Source organism: Ambystoma mexicanum, chromosome 1p, assembly GCF_040938575.1.
Source record: "Ambystoma mexicanum isolate Mex_15411 chromosome 1p, UKY_AmexF1_1, whole genome shotgun sequence".
In the NCBI taxonomy this organism is placed as follows: domain Eukaryota; kingdom Metazoa; phylum Chordata; class Amphibia; order Caudata; family Ambystomatidae; genus Ambystoma; species Ambystoma mexicanum.
In genome coordinates, this window is record NC_090921.1 from 214,639,414 (window position 1) to 214,663,307 (window position 23,894).

The following is a 23,894-nucleotide window of genomic DNA, read 5'->3' on the forward strand; positions in this document are numbered from 1 at the left end:
TTAACCACATCTCTAGTGAAGGGGGGGGAATCGGCACTTCCAACACTGCAGGATGCATTTCTTGGCCACTATCGCAGCCACATTCAGAAACCTAGCGACCCGCTTCGCCTCAGTCCCCTCCCATAGCCCAAACAGTAGAGACAGGGGGTCAGGGTCAATACGGAATCCCACCATCTCAGAGAGGGCCCCAAGCACCGCCTCCCAAAACGGAGCCAATGCCCCACAGGAGCAGAACATGCGGGCGTGGTCCGCATCGCTTGATCTACATCTCTGGCAGGAGTGGGAGTGATCTCGTGCAAATTTCCCAACCGCGTAAGGAGTGTAGTACAGGCGATTGAGTAACTTGTATAGAACACATCTAACTCTGGAATTGAGAGAAACCTTGCGTGTATGCATGCACATTTTGGCCCACATACCATTTGTGATGTCCAACCCCAGGTCGCAGCTCCAAGCATCCCGGACAGTGTGGGGGGCGGGGGGTGTTTTACAGCTCGCGCCATCAACATTTTATACAGGGCGGTCACTATGCCCCTACCCCCTGCGGAATTCGCAATGTAGCAGATCTCAGGGGACTCCGGGGGTTCGTCCGGATACGAAGGCCACATGTCTTGGACTGCCGCTCTGAGTCGAAAGTATTGCAGCAGCTCCAATACCGACTTGGAGTGCCCTGGCCTCCATGTATGCGGGGTGATAAATTTCCTGTCGCGGAACAAGTCAGAGAATGACCTGTATCCCAGGTCTAACCAGTGACGCATCAGCAGCTTATCTTGTGTGGGGGTGAGGCCCGGGAACGACCACAAGGGAAGCCATTTATCGTACGGGGGGGAGCCAGAGCGAGGCAGCAGAACCACGCCCTGATAGTGGAGGCCACTGGGTCAGCAGGGGCGTCCGAGCGGTACGAGTGGAAAAGGATCAGGGACATGACATTTACCTCCCCAGTCGCGAGGATTTCGAGCTTAACAGGCGGGGGAGGGTCCTGGTGCTGGTATCAGTGTGTGGCGTGCTGAGCTTGTGCGGCTATCCAATACTGGGTGAGATCCGGTGCATTGAAGCCCCCTTCTCGTAGGGAAGTGTCATATGTTGCCACTTCCTTTGCACGGCACTGGAAAGCCATAGAAAGCGGGCACATCCCGCATGCAAGTCGCAAAGTATTTTTTCCCAGGCCAAAGTGGAACGTTAGCAAATATGTATAGGAGCTTTGGAACTATGATCATTTTTATTAGGGACAGCCTCCCTGATAGTGAGAGGGGAAGGTTACACCATCTTTTCATCCTGGCTTCAGTATATTGCGCGGCAGCCCCATAGTTATCGGCCAATAGAGAGGATTTCGAGAGGGACACCTGGACGCCCAGGTATTTGATGCCCTCAGGGGCCCACTTGAGCGGGAATTCGCATGCAGGTTGGGAAGTTGCAGGTGTGAGGGTAAACATTTCTGATTTAGTGTCATTTATAGTGAAGCCAGAGAATGTGCCAATTTTGATTATTTCACAAATGATCGGGTCGAGATGGACCGAAGGGTCTCTAATATACAGAAGCACATTGTCTGCATAAAGTGATATAATTTCGGGGGTGTCCCGTAGCCGTATCCCTTTGCGCGTATGGTTGTCTCTCACACTATACGCCATGGGCTCGATAACCATCGCAAACAGCAGGGGAGAGAATGGGCATCCCTGACGCGTCCCTCTGTGGAGGGTGAAGGAAGCTGATAGATGAGAGTTAACCAGGACTCTGGCCACAGGGTTAGTATATAGCAGTTTAATGCAGGACAGCATGTATGGGCCGATCCCCATCCTCTCCACCACTGCCCACAGGTATTGCCATGAGACCATGTCGAACGCCTTTTGGGCGTCTAGTGTCACGGCAACCGCGTTGGCTTTGGGGTCAATCCTGGAGATGACATTGAACAGACGCTGAATGTTTAAGGCAGTGGAGCGGGCAGGGACAAAACCACTTTGATCCGGGTGGATCAAATATTTCATGATGGGGAGGAACCTATTTGCTATGATCTTGGCGAAGATTTTGGTGTCAGTATTAATGAGGGACAGAGGTCTGTAGGAGCCACATTCATCAAGAGGCTTACCCGGTTTGGGGAGAACAGTGATGACAGCCTCCCGCAGGGACTGAGGAAGGGTAGCAAGACGCAGCAACTCATCCCAAACCTCAAAGCCGTGGGGCAAGAAGGGCAACATGCTCTTGATAGAACTCGGCAGTAAGGCCGTCTGGACCGGGAGCTTTTCCTTTAGGGAGGGCCGAGATGACCGAGGCGATCTCATCAAGGGTGAAGGGTGTATCTAATTGTTCTTTAGTAGCTAGAGATATAAAGGGACATTGGGATGCGGTCGAGGAGGGCATTCAGATCTTGCGGGCTGTGTTCCCGCTGCTGGGCATAGAGGGTTGCATAAAAATCTGCGAAGGTCTCAAGAATGGGCTGGTCGGACCAATGCCGCACTCCATTATTGTCGATGATACTATCAATCCGGGCTCTGCCCCCCTCGGTCCGGACAAGACGGGCAAGGGTACGACCCGGCCTCTCCCCCTTACCATACTTCCGGGCCGCAACGGGTCGGGCAAGGTATCTCATCTCGCTGAGGGCAAGGGACTCGAATGTGTCCAGTTCAGTTTGTATCTGTGCTAGCTTGGGTGGAGAAGGGGTGGTAGCGTGCTCAAGCTCCTCAAGTCTGGACTCAGAGCGGCGTAAAGTGTTTCTAATGTCTTTCAGGACCCCAGCCTCCCTGGAGATACACATGCCTCTGATGAAAACCTTGAATGCCTCCCATCTCACCCCATCTGTTGTGTCGTGGCGTTTGTTATTATCAAAAAACGAGGTGATATCTGCAAGGATGTCGGCCTTGAAGACAACATCCTGAAGTGCCTCCGACTTAAAACACCAGTTAGAGTGATGGGGGAGGGCCGGGTGCAAAGCTATGTCCAATGTGATCAGGGAGTGGTCGGACAGCGTGCGCGGCACAATCTGTGTGGCAAGTGTTTTGCCCATGAGCCCAGTAGAAAGAAGGAAAAGATCAATTCTGGAATGACTGTCATGGGCAGAGGAATAAAATGTAAACTCTTTAGACCTTGGGTAGAGCGCTCTCCAGGCATCGACCAGACCGCCTGTGACCATGTGTGCATGGAGGTGGCGAGCGGCCCTGGACATTATCCTGGGTGCAGCTCTGGATCTGTCCAATTCAGAGTCTAGAATGAGATTCATGCCCCCCCCCCCCCCAGATAATTGGAACCCCAACGTATCCTAGGAGGATGTCGATAATGTGATCAAAGAAATCAGGTGCATCTATGCTCGGGGCATATGTGTTAACCAGAAGGCATTCTCTATTAGCGAGGAAACAGTGGAGGATCACGTACCTACCCTCAATATCAATGTGGCTGGTGCGCAGGGAGAATTCCAAGGACTTGTGAATCCAGGTAAGGACACCCCTGGACTGTGAGGAGTACAACGTGTAATATTTGTTGGGGCCCCATGCCGGGGCCAGAGAGGACGAGAGGTGTGCGAGGGCGTGGGTTTCTTGCAAGAGAAGCATTTTGACCCTGTGTCGCTGGACATATGCAGTAATCCTGCGTGCCTTTGTGAAGTTGCTGAGCCCTCTGACATTCCAGGACATTAGCCTAATAGCCATTCAGTAGCATTTTAGGGGGGATCCCAGTAACGTGTGACATAATTTGTTGAATAAGTGCCGGCTAACAATACAGTGACGCGTTGCATCGCGCCATGAGCCACTACTACCTCGACATTTTTATTATAACATGCCACAACTGTACCCCCCCCTCACTGCCTCCCCCAACACAGCAGTGAACAAAAACCCACCCAAAGATTCAAGGCGAGCGTGCCAGTCCCAACAGGGCAGCGCTTGCCCACACACCCAACTGGGGCGTAACTAGTGATCATAACAAGCCCAACTCGGCGTTGTAACTGCAGCGGGGGTCGCTGCTGCCGTGGGCCCGACTGAGGTAACTGATCGGTGGGATACACCGTGTAACGTACAGCGGTAAGTTTCCAGGAGACACCACAGCAGATTACGACTAGCAGAGGGTGTAGAAAATAAAGGATCCAATGATCGATGCAATATACCATAGATCGTAGATCGTACCCCGGTATCACATGTTGAGTTTCAGGAGACATTACAACGAGTTACGACAAGCAATGGATATGCAAGACAAAGGATTCATGAGATAACAAGGAAAATGCAATAAAAGATTCAGGCCTTGGGGGCGAGGCAGACCAGCTCAGCCCTCTTCTAATGGATTGTCCACCAGACCAGGGATAGGAAATAAATTTCACCGCCTCTTCTGGGACCGTGAAAAAGTACCATTTATTGCGGTGGGTGAGCTTCAGCCTTGCGGGGGAACAACACGGCGTATTCCACTCTCCGCTCTCTGAGTAGTTTTTTCACACCATTGAATTGTCACACCATTGAATTGTCTGTGCTCCATTTGGACGTTGACAGAGAAGTCGGGAAAGATTCAGATAGTCTGAGACTCCAGTTTCAGTTCACCATTTTCTCGAGCCAGACGTAGAATATGATCCCTATCCCTAAAGCTGAGAACCTTAGCAATAATTGGTCTAGGGAAATTGCCCGGCTTGGGGTGGGGGGGGCCAATGCGCGATGAGCGCGTTCAATAGTGAAAAACGAGGAGAGTTGAGGATTGCCCAAGAGGTCTTTCAGGAGGTTTTCAACAGCATGTTCCATTTTGCCTTTGAGGGCTGCCTCCGGAACCCCCACAATGCGGATATTGTTCCCGCGGGATCTGGACTCTAGGTCATCACACTTCGCCTTGACTTGCTTCATATCGCGCACCAAGTCAGAGACCGTGTTTTGGAGCAAGTGCACCTCATCTTCATTGGCCCCAATCCTGGTCTCGGCCTCAGCCAGCCTAGCGCCGTGCTGATCCAATTTGGTGCGTAGTGAGGCTACACTGGCATTTATGTCATCTAATTTTTCATGGAATGACGCAAAGTTCTTTGCCATAGTCTCCAAAAGTGTCGTAAGGTCTGGCTGAGGGGAACCTGAGGGTGTGTCTGGATCATCCTGAGCCGAGGCGGCCCGCCCCGCTCCAGTCTAGAGAGATTTTTGGCATATTGGTCCATCGCCCCAGTTTTGTTGGCCCCGCGTGATCTGCCGGACATATTCGGTGACACACCAAGACCCCAGAGGGCAGTTTTGTAGACTGCACGTGCCAGGTTTCAGGGCTATTGGGGGAAAGGGTTCCAGGAGGGGCCACAGCCTTCCAACCCACGCAGGACCAGCCGACGTATAGGGATTATGGCAAGATATACACTAGGCAGGTGCGTTGCGAGGTGCAAGTACCACTGTGCAAGAATAGGTAGTGCGCCAGGCTCTCAAAAGTGGCAGGGCAACTTAGAGGGGACACTGCCGAGAAAGGCACACCAGAGATCCAGTCGGGTCGCTAACAGACAGTACCAGCCGTGTGAAGCCCTGCGGGCCCAGGGCACCAGGCGGGCGAGGGGCCCCAGCAGGTGGATGCTCTATCTAGAAAAGCTGTCAAGGTGCCTCAGGCGGCAGGGTGATAAGGAGAGGGCGGCAGTAAGAACAACAGGACCGGAGCAATGACACATGGGCCACCTGGGGGGGTCATGCAGGCTCAGCAGGGGTTAAGGCACAATGTCTGGAGGTAACCAGGTAGGTGTGGGGGTGATTGTGTCCTGCGAAGAGGGGAGGCCTCCGCCCCCAGGATTGAGAAGTTGCAGGGAGCGGATAGCAGCAGTCCCAGTCCAGGCCCCCTACTCCTAACCTGCAAGCAGCAGAATGCTGAAGATGATGCAGGCAGCGGCCCAAGTCCAGTACGGGCCCAACCAGGAGCGGCGGGCAGCCCACGAGGCACCAGCCGCAGATCCACGCCGCCACCGGAGGACCAAGGACCCCCCAGCCACCACCACGGTGTCAGGGGACCCGGCGGAGAAGCCGCCAGGCAGATCAGGGCCGGCGCCCGAGCCGCGGGGGTCCACTCCAGCGGGCCCCGCAGCGTGACGCGTGATGAGCGGCGAGTGGAGGAGGAACAGGATCCGCCAGCCTCAGGGGCAGGCGAGGAGGGAGGCCACACGGACGAACCGCAGGCACCCGGCCACAGGGAGAGTAGGCTGAAGAAATGAAGGCGCTGGGCGGTGGTGCGCAAGGGCCCGACTCCGAAGCGGGGTCGGGCGGAAGAGGGACCAGGCCCGCCGCCCCGGCGGGAGACCACAGCACAGGCGGCAGGAGGAGCCGGGCAGCCCGTACGGTGAGGACGGCCGCCTCCGGGAGATCACAGGTCGTCGGGGCCGCATGTGGAGGACGCAGTCCAAGAGGCTCGGGGGGCCACAGCTATCAAGCGGCCAGAGCAAGGGCGGGCCGCCATAACACCACAACGTCCCCTGTCCTCGCGAGGGGGGGACCGCTCCGGCAGCCCCCACGGCCCGATGTCACCGGGCCCGCCCACCTCACTCGCTCTTCAAGGCAGGTCGGGGAGAGGAGTCGCATTAGGATGGCGCAGGCAGCAGGTACTGGGCAGCAGGGACAGCGGGGACTGGGAGGAGCAAGCGCTGTCCCAGCGACACGCGAGGCCTGGCCCCGAGGCAGGAAAGCCAACTCCCGGAGGGCCTCGGCGACCAGGGCCGCAGCCCGCCCACACAGCCAAGGAGGCCTCAGCCGTCAGGCGGGCAGCACAGGAACAGAGCTGCCAGAGCTCCGATCTTTGCCCAAAAGATATCAAAGCGTAGCTGATTAAACCGGCAGCACGGTGCTCGCCTCCTCAACCTCGGATGAGAGATAGCACCGCTGATTTAGGCGGATGAACAGCAGCCGGGCCACGGAGCAAGAAAGCTAGGCAGCCATCTTGCAGGCTGCTCAACAGCGACCCCCCCCCCCGGTTGCCACATTTTAAACATCAATTGATGTATGGCAACTTGCTAAATCAATCAATAAGAAAATCTCGGCTGCAGGGTAAAAAAAAGGTTTGGAAAGTATTTCAGTGGTCCCAGTCTATCAGCAACCATCTTTGGTGGAGCCCCAAAACTTGTGAGGGGTCAGTGGAAATCCTACCTGAAAAATGGCAGTCACTGATGCACCACTGTACCAACGTTCACCGCTGGACAGAAAACCTACATTTCCACCAATGTGAACATGGCCCTTTGTCCCCAGAGGAGGCACGGAAGAAGAAGTGGTTGGTTCCATCTTCACCCACACACAAAGCCATTGAGAAGATTGTTTTCGATAAAACTCTATCAAGAGATTTGAGGGGGCTGACAGAATTCTGTCACACAGGAGGTTTGGAAGTGTTCCACAATATGTGCCTAAAGTACAGGCCAAAGCGCTTGCATTTCAGCATGCAGGGCATGAAACATAGGACTCTATTGCGGTCTTGGCCCATAACGAGAATGTGTGCCGTGAACACTCTAGAACTACAGGTAATGTAGGGATGCTTTGCTACACTACGGGCTTTGCAAAAAGAAGTAAGCAATGGGTGATCAAACCAGTCTATGAGGAAATGGAGTTCGACTTTGTTAAAGTCCTTATTGTTGCTGTACTCGAGAAGCACAGATATGGAATTTTGAGCGTTTCTGTGCAGAGCACTGATGCATTGCCACCAAACATTGCCACTGTGCCATGTCCACCCAAAGAAGAGCTCGTTGAGAAGTACAAATCCCGGTTTAAATCATTATAATTGTCTTTTGGTAAAAAAAATGTATTGTACAGTGTACATACACAGTATGCAAACCCTAACCCCTACCTTGGTTACCCAGCCGGTCAAGTGGCACAGCGAGTAGAGCGCTCGCTTTGACATCTGTGCAGAGTCTGCTAACGCAGGTTCGAATCCCGGCGGGGCCAAACTCAGCCTTTCATCCTTCCAAGGTCGATAAATGAGCACCACACACCGTGGGTAATAATAAGCAGCGCTCAGATACCTGAGGGTTTGTAGCGCTATATAAGTGCCAAATTATTATTATTACCTTCACCATCCTGGGTGGCGAACAACCTGGGTGTCATCTTTGACTTCTCTCTCTATTCACCTCACATCGCTGACCTTGTCAATATGTGTATGTATATAGTTTTGTTGATGTAACTAAGTTTCGCAATCTCATGTAAATGCTGCGCACTGTTAACCGAGGGGAGGCTTGCGTATTGCAAATAACAATAAATCTTACTTTCAACTCAACTCCTCGGGTACTTTATACTTTCCCTGACCTTCCCCCAAAAAGTCAATATCTCCATAGTTATGGTTCTCTAGGGCTGCTCGCGGACAACGAGGACAAAATTGGGGGCCTTAGAACGCGCCAAGCGAGCCGTTGCAGATGGGAGAGAAGCCAGTTTGCATTTGCACATTGAGGCCCAGTACATAGATGTATTCGAAAATTCAAGTTCTCACAGATGGCTTTACTACGGGATGTTGCAAAGTAAGAATGTATGCTCATTTCGAGTGAAGGTCAGCGGCTTTGATTTTCAGCTCGCGGCCTGAAGAGGCCCACAACTCGCACTGGCAGTATAAGGTTCTATGGTTTTTTGACCTTGAGAGACAGGGACCATGCCGAAAGGACTTCATCTGAAGCAGGGGTGCAATAACGTAAGAGACGGTAAGGCAGAAAATTCGGAAACTAGACCGAGTTTCATGTTAGTTCAGTATACGAAAAATCGTTGTCACGAGCACAGTGGGATTTACGGACTGCATTACGCAGAGACACAATGGAAAATGCAAATATAATGTAAGTAACTCTTTAGACGCTTTTATACCGGAGTGAAGAATTAATGAATGGATGAATAAATGAATAAAGATCAAGTAAAACGTTTGTGGGATCGTCTTTGTACCGGGCACATGGGCATGCAGGTCCACATTCCACATGCATGTAGACAAACAGTCGTTTCTCAATGTGTGTTAACCTCAATTTCGTTAGTTTTCGCATTGATTTTAGGGCCGAACATACTCCCTTGCACTATCCTTGCAAGCAAATAGTTTCTGATCGGCCGTAATAAATAAAATGAATAATAGTAATAAAGCCAGCCGAGACTATTTATAATTTTTATGTTTTCAAAACAGGTATATCCTACACTACTGCTACTGCCAGCACCAGTTTCAGACCCCGGCAGATGGTTTTTTTCAACCGCCAGCTACAGCTTCTTGTAAACAACTGCACCACTTTGACGATCTTATGGAACGATCGCCAAGGGCCCATATGCCCTTACGCGGTACTAGTAGCTAGAAGCAACCTTTACGCTAGCCTAGTGCCTAGTTGATGGAACAGCCTTGCGGTTCACTGTGCGACCAAAGTGATTCTTTTAACAAAAACCAACACCCTGTGTACCATAAACAGCGCGTGACTCACGATAAAAAGGAACAGCATTTGCAGATAGAGAGAAAAGAAAAAAATAAATAACATTCCGATTTAATATGCCAATTGCTGAATATTCTAAAAACATTTAATGTCAAATAAATGTACTTTACCAAATGTACTCCGCAAATGCTGTTCCTTTTTATCGTGAGTCGCGTAGAAGATGACTGGGCGCGTGTGCCTACGCAGCACAGTAACGTCACGGAGAGAGCCAGGGAATATGAATGTTTTGATAATGTCAGGCTCAGGGGCGGGGGATATGATTTAGTGCCTCAAAAGCAGGTGGGCCAGGGCGATGCGGCAAGTGATAGGATTATCACAAAATGGCAGCGCCCTGGTGCCTGTTTTCGCATGCGTTTAATGGACGAAAATTCGGGTAAGGTCCATAGGAAATTTTTCTAAAATCGAGCGACTTAGGCTTAAAAACACATGGCCGACCCGTAGGGAAAATAACATTTTTTGACCGAAACATTCCTTTAAACCTTGGGACAGCCTAAAAGGCTGGGTCACTGCACTGAGGGTGCTGTGCGACACAAATGAAAAGAGGATGCCTATGGAGTGGTCTAAAACTCCATGATCAAAGAACACAAGAGTAAAAGACATTCAAAATACATGAGTGGGATAAAAGGCTCACACTCTCTCCAGGTAAAATAATCAAGTCCTCAAAATCCAGCAAGGTTTCTGGGGGTCTCTAAGGTGAAGGGAATTAGCTCATTTATGAGAATTCTCCCCAACAGCCGGTTCCTGAAGCCCACGCATGGGCCGGACTCCAGCCCAGGCTTCAGGAACTGGCCCCCAGGGCCTCGCCGGACACGAACATTGCCAAGGATCTGTAAGTTACATAACTTACAGATCCTTTGTGGCCCCGCCGGGCTGCCATGTATGCAATGAAAGGTAATACCGAAGTGTTACCTTTCTTTGATGAAAGCAACGGACAGCGGCCAACCGCCGCGGCCCGCAACACCATGGCACCAGCAGCAGTCAGTGTTACGAAACACTGGGAGGAAGCGGCAGGGCTGGGTGGGGCCGGGGCTGCCTCAGCCCGGCCTGCTCCCTCCCAGTGATTTGTATTACAGACTCACTCAAAGTTGCTCTCCGCCACACCCGCCAGTGCCGCCACAAGTTGCAGCAGTGAGCTGCTTTGGTCGGCAGTGTGGGCCAACATTTCTGTGTTCTCTTCTGAGGCTTCCACAGTGAAATTGAGAGTCCTTTTAGGGGTCAGTTCCAGGATGTTGTGTAAGCCGATTTAAAGGTGAGGAGCATGACAAATCTGCCGTCTCCTAGAAGGCCAGACTGAGCAAGATTTGGCCTTTTGGCGGCCGGCGGGTCGAGGCTTGATTTTGACTCGCTCCCCTTTGAAGTCTGTTAATTTGTGAAGGAGTGTTTCAAGTTCCTCCTCGGTAAGCCTTAACCCGCTGGTTTTTATTTCTGTTGCATTGGAGCGTTCTTGGTATTTGCACCTCCCGTTTGTATAATGTAAGAAGTAACCGTATAAGTATTAATGCACCGGTACACGAGGCGGATACTGCCTTTATGGTCACGCCTAGTTTGGATTTACTGAACGTTACACCTTCCCATTCGAAAATAATGATAATCTAAATGAGCCTTTAGTGGGCACGACAGATTCCCTGCATACGGAATCTCAGACTACTGCATCCTTAGTAAACATTAAAAAAAACAACTTTAAAACTTTGCTTCATTCTCTGCCTTCTAACCAAGGTGAGCCTACTATGCACAATTTCAGTTTTGGACAAGTCATCCCTTAGAATGTGTCAAGAACTATAGGACACACCAGACGAATCTCTCCAGAGACTGGGGGAAGTTAGCGGTGTAGTGAACCCCGCCCTTCAAAATTGGATTTAACTACACCAAAACAAGTGCTTGACATTCTTCCAAATGTGGCTTTTAAATGTCTGAATGAACACCCAAGCAACGGCTCTACCATGGAAAATCTTACACTTGACACGTTGGGCGTGTAATCAATATCGGCCCTCCATCTTCTATTACAGTCGATATTGAGGCTCTATGATAATATCAAGGAAATGTATTGATTGGAATGCCAGAGAATTGCTTATCAGTATGAACACATTAAATCAAGAAACTAAATATCATAAAAGAATCCAATATGAATGCATCTATGGTCTCGGTTTTGAATTTAGAGGACTCGACTTTTCAAAATAGCTTAGGCAACCAGGCTACATCTGACCTTCCAATGGAGGAACATAATTTGTTGTTGAGAAGATTAAGGGGCTGATTCATGGAATTGTTTCCATAGTTCAAAGTGACTTCACACTGCCAACACAACCACCCCGATTCATGGAACTGTGCAAGGTGTCTTTATGCCGTGCAAAGTCACTTTGCACTGCAAAAATACACTATGCACTGCTCCATGAATTAGGAGGTTTGTTGGCAGTGCAAAATCACTTTGAACCAGTGAAAAGTCACATTGCACCTAGCAAAAAATTCCACAAATTAGGTCCAAAGTGTTGCTTTCAACATGGACCATTACTAATGCAGCATAAAAAATATTGTCCCCACTCAATGATATATATGCATCAGAGCTACAGCCCACGATTTTAGCCTCTGTTAACGCCATTTTAACGTATGATATAAACATCGCCTAATGAGATGTACAGATTTCATTCTATGATCTGTGTAGTTCATTATATAAATATTTCGTTATGTGATATGCACTTTACATCATATGATATACTGGGATCTGTTAAAAGAAACATGTGCTGGCCATACAGAATTATGTCCCTAACCGCCCGCTGATAGATACGTGGCGACTAGGATAAGGGCATAGGCAACAGACTTGGCCTGAAGGGAGAGCATAATCCGTCAGGGCCATTTGGAATCTGGGCTGCTAAGTTACATGCTGCTCTTTACGATACCGAAGGTCACATACTGTAGATAATACTGCGTTTCATTCATTTATTTCTTTGATATGAAAGCACACTAAACCAATTGGATTATTTCTGTCACCCAAGATGTAGGGCTTGCCTAGAACTGACTAGGTTCTGCTCAAGTCAGCATATTTTGCCATTTAAGTGCCTGTAATTCTGTTTGCACTGCCTTACTGCATTGCTGTACTAGGAGTTTGGCAATAAGGTGGAGGATAAACCTCCAGCAAAAAGTGAAGGTAAATCCCCCAACTTACTGCCAAAAATTGGCTCGGTGAAATGACTGCCAGCGGAATTACCGCCAATGGTTATTCCGCCTAAATCCCCATGAGCACCATGGACTCCAAAAATGGGGATTTACAGTGCCCTATCACAACTTGTAATCCTGCTGTAAATCCACAGGACCAAGTGGCAGTAACAGTAATTCTGTTTGGTGGTATTTCAGCAGATTTACCACCAGAATACCGTCAAACTCATAATGAGGCCATGTACAGTCTGATGTCTTGTTTGCGGTTAAGTTCTACATGAGTTCCCAGGAGGCAGTGTTTAGGGTGGCAGGGGCAGGTACTGGGTGGTATTGGCCATAAGGATTAGCATGCCTATGGGCAGTCAATCAATGGGTGGGTAAATACCCAAACATCAGGGCCCCATCCACCGACAAAACGACTCAAATTGTGCTTGTAGCACCTACTGCCGCCATCGGACTAGCCCTCACTCCAAATTTTCCTGGACCCGCCTCCGCCAAGCCCCCCAGACACCCATACATGCAGTCGACCACCCACCATCTTATCCCAAAATATCACTCGCCAGCACATCTAATATGCAGGCTACTACCCACATCCAGAAGCTCTGCAGCAGCATAGCACACAGCACGAGACCAGTGCCCCCCGCCACCATCATGACCATAAAGACGTGAATTGAAGCGATTCATGGATGATTGTTTGAAGGCCATTTTTTTTTTTTAGTAGCGGGGTGGGCCACTTTTCCTTGGGGGTCCGAGCCCATTTCCTGTCCCAATCCGACCCGGATGGCCTCCTCTACAGTGAACCTACTGAGTCTGCCCCAGGGGACTACAGGAGACTGGTAGTACCCCAGTATGTGAGACAGAGGTTCTTACAGTTGGCACACGAGATTCCTCTGGCTGGCCACTTGAGTTGCAAGAGGATCAAAGAGAGGTTTCTTCTGTACTTCTACTGGCCCAAGATGGGTGATGATGTAGAGAAATTCTGTAAGAGCTGTCATACTTGTCAGACCTCTGGCAAGAGTGTGTCCAAGAATGTGGCACCTTTAGTGCACCTCCATGTGGTGGGAGTCCATTTTGTGAGGGTGGGGATTAACATTGTTGGTCCCCTAGACCCTCCAACTTCTACAGGTAACCCATTTATATTGGTTGTGGTAGACCATGCTACCAGGTATGCTGAAGCCCTACCTATGAGAACTGTTACTTTTAAAATCCTAAAAAGCCTTGCTCTAAACAAAAATTCCTTAATGACAAATCCAGTTCTTGTAAAGAGAAAACTGTTTGACTTGGGAAAGTTTGTTTGACAATTTGTTTGATAGGGGAAAGAATTTGCACTATGAAAAGTGGGGAAGGGATAACCCGAGACAATAGGAAACGAGGTGAACTATATCACCCTCACTAAGTACGAGGCAAGACTTTATGAGACTACGCTTTAACCTCTACCCTACTAGGGAGGTCATGGAGAGATGGAAACCTCTAGGGGAAAGTAGTGGAGCGTGTCTACACTTGTAGGCTTTGCCTGGGGTCTCGGGAAACTCTTGCACACTCGGTGACAGAATGTGGAGCATTTACAGTACTGAGAACGAAACACTTGAGCCCACTTTCCCAGCACTTAATGACACTTTCATCAAGGGAACTTTGGGACTATTTGACTGAGGGGAGGAGAACTACTGAATAAATTCTTGAAGATAACATAAAAAGAGAATAAGTAAAAAAAATGAACAGATGCTGAAGATATAACTTTTTTGCTTGTTTTTAAATTGCATTTTTGACTGAATTATTTTTAATCATTTAATTGTTATGGTTTGAAGCATGGTATTCAGAATTTTGAATGCAAAATTTCAAATGCATTAATGTCGAGAAAATAATGTTCTCGAATATACTTTTTTTATTTTATAGGTTTTTTGGGGTTTAGTTAGTAAAAAAGGGGTCAATAAAAAAATGGGGCGGTCGGGGAGACCCCCCCCATTAAAAAATAAATAAATAAAAATTCAACTTTTTTTTCGACATTTTTCATTCGACATTAAGGCATTCAAAATTATTACATTCGAAAATGTCACTATAAACTTATATAATGCTTAAATAAATTAATAAAAAATAACTGTTACTGCTCAGGCAGTGGCTAAGGCCCTCCTTGGTATTTTTACCAGGGTAGGTTTTCCTAAGGAGGTAATCTCAGACAGGGGGGGGGGGGGGTCACATTTTATGTCCCACTACATGCAGACCATATGGAAAAAGTTCTCAGTCTAACATCCCCAAACCAATGGATTGGTGGAGAGGTTTAACAGAACTATGAGGAGCATGATAGGTGCTTTAGAGGAACCCCTTAGAAGGACGTGGGGCCTTCTAATGCCATGCCATTTTTTTGCTTATAGAGAAATCCCTCAAGCAGGGGTTGGGTTCAGCCCCTTTGAACTTCTCCATGGTCATCCAGTCAGCGGCCCTTTGGCCATGATCAAGGAAGTGTTGGAGAGTGCTCCTTTGCCTACCGCCAGTGAGAGTGACTGTCTATGTGCTAGGCCTCAGGAAAAGGACGGCATTCATGGTGACAGAACCTTCAGATAACCTGAAAGCAGGCCAGGCTCTGGTCAAACATTGGCATGACCTTTTGAAGGACTAAAGAAAGCCCTTTGTCAAGCTCCAGTTTTGAGAGATCCTGACTCCAACCAATCCTTCATTGTACAAACAGATGCTTCTAATACAGGGATAGGTGCAGTTTTAAGTCAACTGGATGAATCTGCTTCATCAGTAGGAAACTGAAGGACAGCGAGACAAGGTGGGCAACTATTGCAAGTGAATTTTTTGCCATTGTGTTGTCTCTGAAGAAGTTTAGGCCATACTTGTATGGTTGTACTTTCATTATTCAGACAGACCATCAACCCTTGAGATGGTTAATGAAGATGAATGGGGGGAATCCAAAATTGTTAAGGTGGTCAATCAGCCTCCAAGGGTTCGATTTCACCCTAGAACACAGGTCAGGGTGTAACCACCAAAATGCTGATGGTGAAAGTATGACCGACTGGATTAGGAGATTCATCCAGGAGTGCATTAAATGCTCCTGTCCCTTAGCCTGGGGGGGCAGAGGGTGGTGAGACTTAGGGATAATTCTAATTTCTGTGCCAATTCCCTTCAACCTTAGAGACCCCCCCAGCTCTTTTGCTGGACTATAGGACTTTTTTAATTTTAACCCTGGATTGAGTGAGCCCTTTTTCTCACTCCCTCATGCACCCTGGACTCAGATCTAACCCTCTTGCGCCAAGTAAACAACGTCTCAAAGTCCTGCCACTACCTCCTTAAAACTCTTAGGCGCATTTTTCCATACCTCTCCTTTCCCAACAGACTCTCTGCGGTCCAATCAATTGTTATATCAAGACTGGACTATGCTAACCCCCTCTACCTCTGAATGCACGCATACCAAATGACTAAACTACAAAGAGCACAAAACGCTGCAGCCAAAATGCTACTAGCGCTTGGCCCAAGAGACCACATCTCCCCAGCCCTCAAAACTCTACACTGGCTCCCGGTTGCCCGAAGGGTGACCTTCAAAACCTTATGTATTTCTCACCGAGCACTGCATAACACCGGACCTCAATATCTTCAAGACAAGCTAAAACCCTATCACCCTGCATGTACTCTAAGATCAAGCTCAGCTGGCCTCCTAGTCATACCAAAAACAAACTCAGTCAGGTTAGGTGGATCATTGTTCTCAGCCTTGGCCCCCACTCTGTGGAACGCACTGCCACCCCACATCCGACTCACCGAGGACCTCATGTCTTTCCGCAAATTACTGAAAACATGGCTCTTCCCCTAAAACCGACCCCTAACTCAAACTGGAAAACAGCAACTCAATGACATTAGCCCAAAATGCTAGATCATAAATAACAATCCGAGCAAGAAATCGAAAACTAATAACCTCTAATGTAAACTACAAAGGACAAACAGAATAGAATGAGTAAAGTAGATAAAAGCAGTGAAGTGGATAAAAAGAATAAATTGTATGAAAGCAGTAATGTGGTTGAAATGGATTAAATGAATGTAATGGACGAGAGGAACAAAATGGACGAGAGGAATAAAGTGGAGAGGATGTTAAGACGAATACATAATACGGATGAGTGCACAGAGTACATGGAACTGGTAGAGTGCATGAAACAGATGGCATGGAATGTGAGTGCATGGTATAAATGGAACGAATAGAATAGACGATTCAAGTGCATGAGACGGGTGTAGTGCATGGGACAGATGGAGAACATGGGACGGATCGAGTGCGTGCAACAAGTGACATAAGTTAAACCTATAATGCATGATGAATGGATGAAGTGAGTGGAGCAGATGTAGGGTGTGGGGGTGTTGAGCAGATGTACGGTGTTGAGTGGATGTAATGTGTGTAGCGGGTGTAGCGGGCGTAGAGTGCCGTAGCAAACAGGTGATGTAGGTGACAGAACGGGTGAAGTATGGGGTTGGAACGGACAAAGTATGGGGTTGGAACGGACAAAGTATGGGGTTGGAACGGACAAAGTATGGGGTTGGAACGGACAAAGTATGGGGTTGGAACGGACAAAGTATGGGGTTGGAACGGACAAAGTATGGGGTTGGAACGGACAAAGTATGGGGTTGGAACGGACAAAGTATGGGGTTGGAACGGACAAAGTATGGGGTTGGAACGGACAAAGTATGGGGTTGGAACGGACAAAGTATGGGGTTGGAACGGACAAAGTATGGGGTTGGAACGGACAAAGTATGGGGTTGGAACGGACAAAGTATGGGGTTGGAACGGACAAAGTATGGGGTTGGAACGGACAAAGTATGGGGTTGGAACGGACAAAGTATGGGGTTGGAACGGACAAAGTATGGGGTTGGAACGGACAAAGTATGGGGTTGGAACGGACAAAGTATGGGGTTGGAACGGACAAAGTATGGGGTTGGAACGGACAAAGTATGGGGTTGGAACGGACAAAGTATGGGGTTGGAACGGACAAAGTATGGGGTTGGAACGGACAAAGTATGGGGTTGGAACGGACAAAGTATGGGGTTGGAACGGACAAAGTATGGGGTTGGAACGGACAAAGTATGGGGTTGGAACGGACAAAGTATGGGGTTGGAACGGACAAAGTATGGGGTTGGAACGGACAAAGTATGGGGTTGGAACGGACAAAGTATGGGGTTGGAACGGACAAAGTATGGGGTTGGAACGGACAAAGTATGGGTTTGGAACGGACAAAGTATGGGGTTGGAACGGACAAAGTATGGGGTTGGAACGGACAAAGTATGGGGTTGGAACGGATGAACTGCGTGGAACGGGTGAAGTATGTGGATGAAAAGGATGAAGTATGTGGATGAAAAGGATGAAGTATGTGGATGGATCGGTCGAAATGGGTGGATGGAATTGGGAGTAGTGGGTGGCTGGAACAGGTGATGTATGTGGAAGGAGTGGATGAACTAGGTAGATGGAACAAAGAAAGTGGGGGGCTGGAATGGACAAAGTATGGGGCTGGAACGGACAAAGTATGGGGCTGGAACGGACGAACTGGGTAGAACAGGTGGAGTGGGTGGAATGGGTGAAGTGGATGAAACGAAAGAAGTGTGTGTACGAAAAGGGTGAAGTGGGTAGAACGGATGAAGTATGTGGATGGAATGGGTGAAGTGGGTGGAATGGAGTAGTAGGTGGATGACCTAAGTGGATGGAACGAATGGAACAGGGTGTATGGAACGGGTCAAGTATGTGGAGGGATTATGCATGGAGAACGGACAACGTGGAAAGGAGCAGACCAGATGATGAAGGCATAACATGTATAGATGTATAGATCGGACAAAGTGCATTGATCAGAAGGAACACATAGAACTGATAGTGTGCATAGAACTGAGAGAGTACATGCAACGGATGGAATGCACGGAACAGATAGAGGGCACGGAATGGACACTTGCAAAATGATTCGAGTCCATGGAACGAAGCGGTCAGAGTGCATAAAACGGTCAGAGTGCATGGAACAGTCAGAATGTGCTCGATCTCAAGCACCTAAGGTAAACCACCATATCACATCTCCATGCTTACTCTCTTCTTTACACCACCACTCAACTAGAACACAGCAATACTATGACACCATTCGGTATAACTGTTCTCATACCATCACTTGCCTCATACTGCCCATCATCCTAACTAAACAGATCTGGTTACGCACCCTCCAGCCTAGGCGTTCTCCTCAGGCCTAACGCAGCCAGAATCGGTCTGGATAACAACCTGCCAGAACGAACACATACTCTTGATCTCCCAACCACCACACCTACTGCTAAGAAGCAGCTATCACACGAATGCCACACCTTTCTTCTCTCTCGATTCACCAAGTCCTGATTGGCTGGCTGTCCTTTCAGGGCAACCCCCTGCTGTTTGAGCGACAGCTAGGCTGTGCATGAAAGGGAGGAACCTGCTTAAAAGGCGAGGGTTTTGGGACTGAAGACCAAGTTGACCACTGGGAACAACAACCCAATGAGGAAACCCTGAACAAAGCTTGCTGCATCCTCCTGCACCTTTGAATTGCCTGGTGAAGCCCTGCTGCCGTACTGAAATTTTTTTTTTTTTTAATCGACAAGAGAAGCTCAAGAAGGGACAACTTCTTCCCTATGATTAGTGGGACCAACTACACTGGACCATCTTCCCCGGCTGGCTGTACTTCTTTGCTGCTGCAGGAACCGATTGCCAAGGGTCGAGAAATCTGTAGTCGAGTGCAACATCTGATCCGGCCAGAAGCTCCAGGAGTATCCCCAGGACCCTCCAGAAGCAGGATGACCAGAGGTTGAGTCCCCTTACCAGAGTGCAGGAAACCCAACCGGTATCCAAGATCTGCGGTGGTGCGGTTTACTGAGCGCTGAAACTGCAAAGTGCTGCTGATCAGAAAAGAGCCTGTAGCTGCCGCCTGTTAAGCAGAATTGCATACAGTAGCTTCTGGGACCACCACATACAATTAGGACTACAGGTGTAAGCAAAAACCAACCTTTGGTATAAGTCTGTACTACACAGTTTGTGGTAGCGAGCTGAGCAGCCAGGCTCATCTCAAGAGGGAATATGAGCAGTAAAAGAGGTTACACAGAGGTCTTACAGTCACAGCGATTCAAGTGGACACTTACACTCAAGGTTTCTTGGTAAAACACTTATTAACGTATTACACAATCATTCAGAAAACATTCACCAGAAGGAGGCAACTTAATATTATACACAAATACTTCAATATCAAACCAATAAGTTTCTTAACAAATTAGGCTCCCCTGAAATAGGACCAAAATGGTATTTCAGTAACTTTCAATGGGAATAAAAAGGCACAAGTTAGCAGGATAGATCAGAAATGCTTTCTTAGGCAGTGCAAATAGTGTTAGTTCACTAGAGGACTCGATTCAGTTCAATAGGCCTAGGCCAAAGTCAATGGACTAGTGTCTTGGATAGGAAAGAGCAGTTCTTGAAGTAAACCGTAAAGTCTTTGCCACAGTTCTCAGAAGTGGTTTGTACGAAAAAGAATCATATCTTGGGTCAGAAGCTGATTAGGCCTGCAATTTGGTAAAGTTCCACAAACTTTCACAGCGAGAGAGGCGTTCCCTCAAACGGGTTGGCACAGTACCTTAATATGAAGCAAAAGATGCAGCTGTAGACGTTGGTTCCTGGCAGTTCCTGCAGATACCACTGTTCCTGAGCCTCAGTTTTGGGGACAAGAGGGAGGACGTCGGGGGACTCCTGCACTGTATGCGATCGTCGGAAAACGCTGACAAAATGGAATCACTTCAATTCCAGTAGCTGTAATTCAAGCACACAAGCAGGTGTCCTTCCCCCTGGTTAATCCTAACCAGCTCAGAGAATGGTATCCAGGTGTCTTACGAGTTGATTGGTCCCACCAACTCAAAAGGAAGAAGTCGTCCTTGAAGGGGTTTCTCTGTCGAGATGAACTTGGCAATTCGTAACTGCAGCAGGGCTTCACCGGACAAACCAACAGTTCAGGAGTTGCAGCAGCCGTCCTCTTCCAGCTCGTCTTCGGTTCTTTCGTTCCAGTAGACTACTCTGCCTTCCAACCGCTCTCTGAAGTCCCTAGTTGGGTTCTGTATTCGTTGTAATTCCACTCAATATAAATCATTTAGTACAAATTCTTAACAGAGTACGAAAGTCAAATATATGTTGGTTTTTCAGAATCGATTTTATCCATCAAGTAAAGGATTATTATTTCATACAAAGAGGTGACTAATGGCCACCCAACTATCCTTCATGAGGAAGAGATTGCCACCCATCACTCTATTCATAGACTTATCATGTGCCAATGCATTTCGGAAATAATCCTTCATCAGGGCAAGTCTGATGTTGGAGAGTAATGGCAAAAAATATATCTTTTGGAGTGCAAGCTGCTTCCGCCGTAAATGGAGAGCAGGTGCCTAGAACGAAGCAGAGGGTTCCCTCTGTGTCTTACTGAAAGCAGACTGTCTTCGAACAACGAAGGATAGTTGGGTGGCCATTAGTCACCTCTTTGTATGAAATAATAATCCTTTACTTGATGGATAAAATCGATTCTGAAAAACCAACTAAATGATTTATATTGAGTGGAATTACAACGAATACAGAACCCAACTAGGGACTTCAGAGAGCGGCTGTATGATTGGGTCTTCACCTAATCTTTGTGTTTTTTCTGTATTTCTGGGCCTGGGTGTCTCCAGGCCTTATACAGCCAGCTCCTGCATACAGGATTCAACCTTCTGATAAAGATTTATCTCTATAGAGACTTCTGATAAACGCCAGAAATACGTGATATCCCTGTGGTGCCCACTCAATTTTGCTTCCTACTCTGCCTTCCAAGCCAAGAAACTCACCTTTTAAACAGTTTTCTCCCATTCATCCCAGCATAGCTGCCACTCACCCAGCAGGGTGGCCGTCCTTGCCGGACAGTCAGCCAGTCAGCCAGCCAATCACGCCAGAGTGAATTTGGTTCTCCTAGGAGACTAAGTACAGGGAGTTTCGGGCACTTCCCTCACTTCCTCACTTCCTGCCCACCCCAGACACTCAGACGCCAAAGGCAGTCTTTAGTCCTGGTTTGGCGCGCAGAGACAAAGACTAGAAGGACCTTTCCAAAAAGAAATGGTGAAAAAAGAAGACCGGGGCCCGTTTAAACAAAGGGGCTTAAGGCTCCATCTTGAAAAACATGGCTCCCGCGATTTTTAGCTACCGGTGTTCGCGGTCAGGAAAAATCATGGTAGTTTATTGTAAAACTACTGCCACCCGCCATTTCGATAGAAACGGGTAGCACTTGACTGCTACATGAGTTTTTAGACACAGGGGATACTAGGTAACCCCTCCAGCACTCGGAATATAGTGTGTGCTGGGTCTAGGAATTTAAAAAGACTAGTAAAGTCAATTTAACCTTACATTCTCTGGAAAACAGTATTTATCCCCGAGAAGGTATTTAAACCTTTGGGAATTCTAAAAAGACATCCCTGTTTCACTGCACTGAGGGTGCTGTGTAACACACATGAAAAGATGCCTATGGAGTTATCTTAAAACTCAATCAAAGAACACAAGATTAAAACACACATCAAAATACGAAAGAGTGGGAAAAAAGGCTCACACTCTTTCCAGGTAAAAACACTTCTAACCAAAAGGTACTGTTCTGACTTGGGGTAATTACCTCAGTGTCTTTAGCGTTGCTCTTCTCAGTTGAGACTTGCAGTAGCTACCTTGCTAGAGTTGATTTCAGCTCTACCCTTCCCAAGAGTAACAGCTTGTGACCCTACAGTGATTTTCTTCAACAACCTCTCTAATGTTGTGCAAGACCTTGCTATCTAAGAAGTGCCGCAGCTCCATAGACTGTGCTCCAATTGACTTTGGCCGTCTTGGCTCTCAGCAGACACTTCTAGTCCATTTGACTATGATACTTAGTGTCCCTCATAGGTGATAAACTTTCCCAGCAATAATAGTTAAAAAAAGTTATCTAGACTTCATTGGAAGATTTAAAAGTACTCACATGCTCCGAGAACCTGTTTAACCCTTTTCCTTCCCTTAACCTTTCCTTTCTACAAACCTCAGAATCTACAAAGTGTACTAGTGATACATAAATGCCATTACTGTCCTAGTTAGTGAAGACACCTCGGGATGTAGGAAGTGTGTAAGAAGCATCTCTAAAGAGTACCTACTACCTTTGTGTTGATTCTGGAAAAGTATATTTGATTGTTAAACATATTGCCCTTTTTAAAGAATGTTTATTAAAAAAACGACTGTAAATAATACATTATTAATTTTAAAAAACCACGAGTGTGTTACTTGCCTACTTGTATTGGTGGATTTCATTGCTACAGCTCAACAGTTCACGTTTACCCCGAATGAGATACGCCTGGCTGCTCAGTCACACTAACAACTTGTGTAGTACAGGCCTATACCAAAGGTGGGTTACCCAATACCAAGTAGACAAGGGTTGTTCAGTCTCACACAGTGTTACTACATCGATTTTTGCTAACACGCACTTGCCCCCCTCGCACTTAGGTCTGCGCACTTGCACAACCTTGAATGTACTAGGCTTAGCATGTTGTCTGTCATGTCCGCCTACGCCCCCACCCTGCCCTAATGCTATTTATTGCTGTTAGATCATTCAGAATCTTCAAGGCGTAAGAATGACAACAATATCCCCTTGTTCTCTTCCCGCTTTGAAGCACTTCACTTATGTATAAGCGCTTTACAAATAAACAATTATATAAGGAAGTGAAGCTGAAGGCTTTAGTTCCCTTCAAAAAGTCAGGTCAGGATAAAAATGGAACAAAAAGAAATGGGTTCCATAGGAAAATATGGACGGAAAGTTGCAAAAAGATAAATCTTGCGTACTTTCGCTACCATGTAATGGACACAGACATGCCCCAATAAACAATTACAGAACATATGAGTGAAGCAGCACTTACGCCCTCCGATATGAAGGTGCTGAACCTAGGAAGCATCTGGTAGAGTCCAGGATCTGTGGCAATGCTCTGGAGAGCCTCCTGAGAGAGAAGAGAGAAGTGGATAAAATTTATATAAATACACACAAAATACCTGGTCAGGACATTAAAGTACAGACATTTAACTAAGACTTTGTTGAGCCGGAGTGAAAAACAGCTGCTTGGTATCCATCTTTACATAGTATGCAGGAGCTACCCCTAGAGAATGAAGAGCAAACACCTAGCGAGTTGCAAATCCAACTTCCAAATGGTGGAACCATGTGTCTATTATTCATGTATTTATTAATTTAATTTCAAAGAAACTTTTCACATACACATTTCATTCATTATTAGTGGTAGGACAGTTTTTCTGAAGTCCTACTAAGACTTCATAAAACCATACATCTGAGGCAGTACATAAGCTCCACTCTTAGTACAAGTTGTACCAACTGAGAATATGGTAGCATGGATGGAGCAGCCAGGCTTATCTTAGGAG

The 23,894-nt window shown here is 47.6% G+C and overlaps 1 protein-coding gene across 5 annotated transcripts in view; it reads right to left on the reverse strand.

Moving 5' to 3' along the window:
• The window catches only part of TAF6 (TATA-box binding protein associated factor 6), a 262,044-nt gene that overhangs the window by 177,933 nt on the left and 60,217 nt on the right, over positions 1–23,894 (reverse strand). For all 5 annotated transcript variants that reach the window (XM_069646383.1, XM_069646386.1, XM_069646390.1 and 2 more), the window contains exon 8: positions 23,384–23,461. In XM_069646383.1, the coding sequence (XP_069502484.1) occupies positions 23,384–23,461 (78 nt within the window). The remainder of the gene's footprint in view (positions 1–23,383; positions 23,462–23,894) is intronic.